Genomic DNA, 8,270 nt, shown 5'->3' with positions numbered 1-8,270 from the left:
AAGGCAACTGGCAGCATTTTGGTGAGACAAAAAAGACCAGAGACCATGTGAATTGTGAGCCATTCTGCAGTAAATCTTTGTGGTTTGGTGGAATTAAAGAATAAAAGAATTATTCACATAGCTCTGAGTCATAATGAGAATTCCTAACCAAGATATGATCCTGCTCCTCCTCCCAGAATACTTGCCTCAAATGGCAGTTCCAGACAGTGTTCATCTCTTTCAGAGATAAGCACTAGTCAAAAAGAAACCATTTCAGGACACACAAAATATCTATACATTAAAGAAAATAAAGGACTAGAGAAACAAGAGGAACATAAAGAACACTTAGCCAAAGAAGGTAGAGAATATTAACAATAAAAAGCATTAAAAAATAAGAGAAAGAAAGGAAAGTACAGTGAAATAAAAGACAAAATATTAGTCTACAGAGCTCAGAAAGGCAGCAAAGGGAAAAAATAAAGCCAAAATAGAAATAAAGGTCAAACTGAAAGCACAAGAAGGAAAGACAATGTTTGAATGCACAGTAGTGGGCATACAGGTAGAGATAAAAGCAAACAGATCTTAGAGTGTTAAAGGAGAATTAGAGAAAATGCAGACATGGGAGACAGAGTGGATACGATATATGTATAACAAAGAGACAACATATGTATTTATATATATATGGAATATTTTAATATGTGAGTATATTTTATATGCATAAAATACACTCAGACAGACATAAATATAATTCACTTTTTAAGATACATTTCTATAATGCGAACTATACATGTACAAACTATCATTTTATCATACATGTGCACACAAACACACACACATGCACACACATACACACGCACATTATACTCGCCCTAGGAGAAGCATGGGAACACAACCAAGTAAAGTTACTTGAAGACACAATGAGGGAGAGACAGGGCAGACAGACCTATGGAAGGCATTAGAATCTCTGGGTGCAGTGTGGTCGTCATGTTTCTCCAGGATTGCCCTAACGAACAGGGAGATTGGGTTTATACATTGAAGAAATTTGACCCAATGGGACGGCAGATATGCTCAGTTCATCCTGCTCGCCCTACCCAGACAACAAATAACCAGGAGACAGAATCACCATCAAGAAACACCATGGCCTGTGCTCTGAGAGTCCCCGATATTTCACATCTCTTCTGCCTCCTGCTACCCTCAAAGCCTACCTAGCCACCCTCCTAACACCATGGCCTGTGCTCTGAGAGTCCCCGATATTTCACATCTCTTCTGCCGCCTGCTACCCTCAAAGACTCCCTAGCCACACTCCTTAATTTCTGAACTGGGAAGCCTTACCACTCCAGCTTTTGGGAACCCAGTCTCTGTAGCTCCTTTGTTTGTTTGTTTGTTTTTTTAATTTTTGAACTACTGTCAGGTTATTAAAGATAAAATTATTTGGGGGAAAAGAAGACACAATAAGGGACTGTTAACATTGCGTGGCTCCATATACAAGAAATGGATGGTTGGGGCACCAGCAGTTAGCGTAATGGCTATGTCACTGGACTCCCACGTACTCGACCGTGGTTCACATCCCGGATCCCCCCTGGGGGGTGATTTCTCGCTTTCTGTCTCTATGTCTCTCTCTCTCTGTCTGGCGAGTGCATGCGCCCTATAGCGAAAACCTCTCAAAAAAAAAAAAAAAGAAATGGGTGACTAGAAAACAGCCTAGAGTATATATTTTGTTTCTTAAGCATATTTTGTGGAAAAAATAAAGAACTTTTAAAAACGTATTATGTATTTAATTTGCAAATACACAAATCAGTGTCTAAGTAAAAATGTTCAGTATTTAAATAGGCATTCTACTTCATCTGCATTTGAAATGCTTGAGTATATAAGAGAATCTTATTAAGCTTCTAATTTTAAACATCAGTTTACAGGAAATACCAAGAATGCTAAATAAGACATTGTGAGTATGCACCATTAAAAAACAAAACAAAACAAAACAAAAAACAAACAAACAAACAAAACAGAGACTGAAAACTTGCAATGGATTATTACCCCGGTTTTCATAAGGAATTAATTGCAAGGAAATATGATAGAAGATTCAAAATTTCTAATGATTTAAAATACTTATTATTGTCCCAGACTTCATGGCATATACTGTTGAACACTGCTTCACAGGCTAGGACTATATGGAAGGCCTGGGTTCAATTCTTGCTCCAACCCAAAGTCTAAGCATGATGCCATGTGCCTATAATTTCAATGAAGGCTGAGGTACTAGGATCACCACATAGTGAGAGCCTGTCCAGAAAAGAGAGAGAAAGGGAGCGAGAGGAAACATATTAAACATATTGTTTAAAAGATATAGAAATATATCTCTGAAATACAGCATGTATAGAACTTGTTTGGGTCCTGATTTGGACAACTAAATGATAAAAATGAATAAGTGTAGAGATACTTGGAGATACTTGGTTTTTCTTTTCTAAAATTATTTTTATTTTTTACCTTTGTTTTCTTTTCTTTTTTTACATTTAATCACTGTACATCTTTGTAGCATACAAAATGAATCTTCCCAGCATGCATACACTGCATATTAGCCCAGTCAAAGATATTACCACGGGACCAGCAGTTAGCGTAATGGCTATGTCGTCGGACTCCCATGTAGCCGACCATGGTTCAAGTTCTGGACCCAGTGGCTTAAACTCACTCTGGGCGCGTGTGCGTGCGTGCCCAAGATCTTGAGAGAAGAATGGAGAAGAAGGGATTGTGGTGTGGCTATCACACCTGGGGGGTGATTTCTCGCTTTCTGTCTCTCTGTCTCTGTCTCTCTGGCGAGTGCACGTGCCCTATAGCAAAAACCTCTCCAAAAAAAAAAAAGTTATAGAAAAGGTAGGGATATTTGAAGATTGAATAGATTCTTGCTGTTAAAGAGAAATATTTAAGATATAAAATGGTATTTTGATTATATTTTTAAGGGTTCTATCATTTAGATATTAATATTGACTAGTTTTATGAAGAAATAATATGATTTATCTGATTTGCTTTCTGACCATTTCAGGTTGGTGAGGTAATTGATTGGAAGTATGGAGGAAATGACTAGTCATGAGATAAAAATTATTAACTTTGGGAAATAACTATATAGGAGATATTACATTTTAAATATACTTCTCTACTTGTTTGAAATTTTATAAAAGGAAAAACTACATTTAAGATTTATAATCATTGAGGAGAAATGGCAGTCTTTCTGTTAAGGCATATAAAATAGGTGATTTTAAATCTCCAGTATCTCTCCTGAGAGAAAAGTCCTGGTTAGAAAGAGAAGACCTCTCAGTACCTTCTCATACAGAGAAGAACGTGCAGAATCTCTAAGAGAGTGACTAAATCTTAGCTTCAATGAATTAAGAATAGTCTCATTGTATTGAGATCAAGTCAAACCTGGAGGCAGAAGAATTGCTCTGACTAAAGGAAGCCAAAAATACAATCTCTGTATTAAATAACTGTTTTAATAATCCAGTTGTGACCTCATTGTTTGTAAAGCCCTGCCCTTCCCAATCTGCAAGGTCACCTTCCAGAACTGAGCCCAGCCCATTTTCTCCATATATTAACTGCCGCCTGCAAGGAAGTCATCTCATAGTTCTCTCAGTTCTGCCCTCCAGCCTCTCAGCTTCCTCCAGCCTGCTCATCTCAGCAAGCATGACTAGCAAATCCACCATCAGGACCCACAGCAGCAGCCGGGGCTACAGTGCCAGCTCAGCCAGGGTCCCCGGGGCCCACCGCTCTGGCTTCAGCAGCGTCTCCATGTCCCGCTCCAGGGGCAGTGGTGGCCTTGGTGGAGTGTGCGGAGGAGCTGGCTTTGGCAGTTCTGTCTTGGGGGCGTCCAAGAGGATCTCCAGCGGAGGGGGCAGCTGTGCCATCAGTGGCGGATATGGTGGCAGAGTTGGAGGCAGTTTTGGCTTTGGAGGAGGAGCTGGGAGTGGATTTGGTTTTGGCAGTAGAGCTGGTAGTGGCTTTGGGCTCGGTGGTGGAGCTGGCTTCCCTGTGTGTCCCCCTGGAGGCATCCAAGAGGTCACCGTCAACCAGAACCTCCTCACTCCTCTGAACCTGCAAATCGACCCCACCATCCAGCAGGTGAGGACCCAAGACCCTCAACAACAAGTTCGCCTCCTTCATCGACAAGGTGAGACATGAGCCCTGCCCTCCACAGGGGAACCCACACCAAAGAAACCATAAACTTCCTACCAGGGCAGATCAGGAAAGAGGGATGCCATAGGGATGCCAGATTGGCCCCATGTCAACAGTGGGCAGCAGAAGATGGAAATGGTTTAGAATTGCTGAGGTTCTTAGACCCCTCATTCACCTAGAGAGAACTCTCCACTTTTGATGACCTAGAAGCACAGATAAAGCAATGGAAGAAGAAAATGTATACACTCTTTCTTCTGAATGGCCTAAGAGAAAAATGCTCCAGAGCTTTGGGAAAAGGAAAAATAAAATAAGAAAATGGACACTGTGGCTGGTAGAGAAAAAATTTTAAAAAATCAGAAACATTTATGTAATCTGTAGAAAAACTAATATATTCTAGGACCAGAGAATGAAGACGAAGACAGGATATTGTGGACGAGACTCGTGCACTAAATAGGAAGGTACAGTGAAATCTAATCACTAGGCCACACTTAGCCTACCTGTTAACTTAGATTCTACGTCAAATAAAAACTCATCATACAATAGAAGGTTAACTACTATTTTAAACCTAGATTTATGCTTATATTTTTCAAGAGACGGAGAAGAAATGTTGAAAGTCATTGATTTGGCTCTAAAATTGTACCTAATTGGACCATGGAAGAAATCTGGAGATCAGAGGGCTACAAAGAAAAAGGACTTGGGGAGAAAAAGGGCTCCTGGCCTATGCCTGTGTGTCATGCAGACGCCCATGCCTGCTTGGCAACCCGATGACACAGACACTTCTTCTTTTCTTCTTCTCTAACAAGTGACCATCTCATCTCCTCTCCAGGTGCGGCTCCTAGAACAGCAGAACAAGGTCCTGGAAACCAAGTGGACCCTGCTCCAGGAGCAGGGCACCAGGACTGTGAGGCAGAACCTCGAGCCTTTGTTTGAGCAGTACATCAGCAACCTCAGGAGGCAGCTGGACAGCATCTTGGGGGAGAGAGGCCACCTGGACTCGGAGCTCAGAAACATGCAGGATGTGGTGGAGGACTTCAAGAACAAGTGAGTTACAGAAGAGGAATGGGCTCAGTTTTCTGAAGTACACACCTCAAGACTATCTGGTGGCCTGGTCTGGATATAGGCTTCGTTTCTTAGCAAAACATGTTCATGGAAATGAAAATCAAAATTATAAGAAAAAAACCTGTAAAAACAAAGAAGGGTTATAGAAAAATGTGGGAGACAGAAAAGGTAAAAAATGTAGTAACAATAAAAATGATCTTTTAGGTTCTCTGTGGCAGAAAGATAAATTTGAATGCATTCAAATGACAGAAGCTACTAAATTTCAGACTCCCTTTTATGTGTCAGCTACCCACTGACTCAGGTGTATCTCATACCTTTTTTCCTGTAGATATGAAGATGAAATCAACAAGCGCACAGCAGCAGAGAATGAATTTGTGACTCTGAAGAAGGTAAATTAATTCAGTTACCACAAAGGCTCCCGTTTCTGTGCTGAGGGCAAGCATGTGGCGTCCTGCCCCCATCTGAAAGGAGGATTTGTAGGGAGACTTGAAGACAGGATACTGGGAAGCTGGGCTCAGCTGACTGAAGTTGTTGCCTCTCCTCAGGATGTGGATGCTGGCTACATGAATAAGGTTGAACTACAAGCCAAGGTGGATTCTCTTTCAGATGAGAACAATTTCCTGAGAGCCTTCTTTGAAGCAGTAAGAATCTCCATTCACTTTTACTTAATGGGATTCTGCAGGGGGTAGAATATTCTTGGTGTTAAATACTTCTAAGGATGCCCTAGGCGCAGGTCTTTTTGTTTCCTTGTTTTTAGTTTGCTGTAGGGTGTTTGTGCTCCTGGAAAGAGCAGAGTGAGTGAAGCACAGTGAGAAATCATCCCCCCAGGGGCGGGGTGGGAAGGATGGCCACACTGTAATCTCTTCTTTTCTTGGGATTTTGGGCATACACACACATGTACCCAGCATGATTTTCCAGCTGCTGGGGCCAGGACTCCAACCAAACAGTTGGCCATGTGTTATCCAGCCACCCTAACCCCCATGCCACCTGGCTGGCCCCCAGGCAAAGGTCTTATGATCTTCATTCTGCAGGAACTATCTCAAACGCAAACCCACATCTCAGACACCTCCGTCGTCCTCTCCATGGACAACAACCGTGACCTTGACCTGGACAGCATCATCGCCGAAGTCAAAGCCAAATATGAGGAGATTGCTCAGAGGAGCCGGGCTGAGGCTGAGTCCTGGTACCAGATCAAAGTGAGTACTGAGTTGGTAGCAGCTGAGGAATTCCTGTGCTTCACTCTAAAACCAGAGGCTATGTACTTAAGTAGATAAATCTATATAACAAAATTTAGGGTCCTTTCATAGAGCATATACCCTGTACTATTAGTGTAGACATTTACAGAATTTATGTTCAAGTCTACAAGCAAAAGAACTCAAATGCAGGCAGAGTGTTACCATATATAATCTTTGATTTTATTTACCCTAAAAATAGAATATTAGAGGGACCAGCAGTTAGCGTAATGGCTATGTCGCTGGACTCCCATGTAGTCGACCGCGGTTCGAGTCCCAGACCCGGTGGCTTAAACTCACGCCGGGCATGTGTGCGTGTGTGCCCAAGATCCTGAGAGGAGAATGGTGGAGAAGGGATTGTGGCGTGGCCATCCCCTCTGGGGAGGTGATTTCTTGCTTTCTATCTCTCTGTCTCTCTCTGTCCTTCTGGCGAGCGCACGCGCCCAATAAGAAAAAAACCTCTCCAAAAAAAAGGAAAAAAAATAGAATAATATTAGAAAATGGCACAGAACATTACTAGTCCCTGAGAGACTAAGTGGGCAGTGTTCCAATAACAAGGGTGGTTTGAACTTTAGTTTCCCAGTATCTATCAGTCTTGTAATATGAACTTTTTATAAAAACCTTTATGAGAAGCCATTAGGTTCAAGTTTATTACTTACCAAATTCAGAGATTTAATTCATTATTCTCATGTGAATACCCATGTACACTGCCTCTCTCCCACTCACCTGCAGTATGAAGAGCTGCAGGTCACAGCAGCCAGACATGGGGACGACCTGCTCAACACCAAGCAGGAGATTGCTGAGATCAATCGCATGATCCAGAGACTGAGATCTGAGATCGACCACATCAAGAAACAGGTACAGTGTAGGAAATGATGGAGAAAGTCATTTTCTTCCAGACCATCAGATAGTCATCAACCATCATCTGGGAAAACTCTTGGAAACGATGGAAGAGCATAGATGAACGGACATGCAGGTCTTACCCTCAGTGAAAACCCTCTGGTTAGAAGTCAAGGATGCTACCCCAGAGTACAGTACAATCAAATGGAAAGAAGCAATCATGACTTCTCAAGGCCATGAAAATAGTCTAGAAATATTGAAAAGGGTTTACTTTGGGTCAGCCCCATGGCCTAGTAGTTAAGGGAGCTGGATCCCACATGGCTGACCACAGTTTGAATCCTGGCCCTGATGGCTTGAAAAATATGCCAGATGCATGTGTACTTGTCCCCCAAATCCTGACAGGATATAAAAATGGGGAAGAAGGGTTTGTGGCATGACTCCACCCATTAGGGGTTGCTCTTCCCCTCTTCCTCTTTTGCAATATCTCTCTCTGAGAGTGCACATGCCCTATAGCAATAAAACAAAAAAGAAAGAGAGAAAAGAAAAGGGTTTACTCTACAATTCAATCACACTGGAAATTGCAAAGGACTAAGTTGGGAAAGAAAAGTGGAATAAATGCAAGAGACGAAGAAATAGGTAAATGACTCTGAGGTGAGGAGGCAAGGTCTCAGAGTAATCTCATTTGATGTTTGCCACCTCAGATGAGGATATTGGTAATTGGTAATTTGATATGTTATTCTGGCATGCATGTGTGACCATCAAAAATGGTTCTAGCTGGGGACCAGCAATTGGCATAATGGCTATGTCATTAGACTCCCATGTCATAGACTATGGTTCGAGTCCCGGACTTGGTGGCTTAAACTCATGCCTGGCACATGTACGTACATGCCCAAAATCCTAAGAGGAGAATGGAGGGGAAGGGTTTATGGTGTAGCCATCCCCCGTGGGGGGTGATTTCTCACTTTCTGTCTCTCTGTTTCTCTCTGTCTTTCTGGCGAGTGCATG

General features: G+C 42.2%; 1 protein-coding gene across 1 annotated transcript in view; it reads left to right on the top strand.

The window, feature by feature from the left end:
* Positions 1-3,603: 3,603 nt before the first annotated feature.
* LOC102486331 (keratin, type II cytoskeletal 6A-like) overlaps positions 3,604-8,270 on the top strand; it is a 7,152-nt gene continuing 2,485 nt past the window's right edge. Inside the window, 7 exon segments of the mRNA XM_014584242.2 lie at positions 3,604-4,088; positions 4,090-4,129; positions 4,961-5,175; positions 5,522-5,582; positions 5,739-5,834; positions 6,225-6,389; positions 7,158-7,290. Coding sequence (XP_014439728.1) covers positions 3,646-4,088; positions 4,090-4,129; positions 4,961-5,175; positions 5,522-5,582; positions 5,739-5,834; positions 6,225-6,389; positions 7,158-7,290 — 1,153 coding nt within the window. The 5' untranslated portion in view covers positions 3,604-3,645.

Source organism: Tupaia chinensis, unplaced genomic scaffold (assembly GCF_000334495.1).
Source record: "Tupaia chinensis unplaced genomic scaffold, TupChi_1.0 Scaffold146085_1, whole genome shotgun sequence".
Taxonomy (NCBI): domain Eukaryota; kingdom Metazoa; phylum Chordata; class Mammalia; order Scandentia; family Tupaiidae; genus Tupaia; species Tupaia belangeri.
This window is presented reverse-complemented; position numbering and strand designations above follow the sequence as displayed.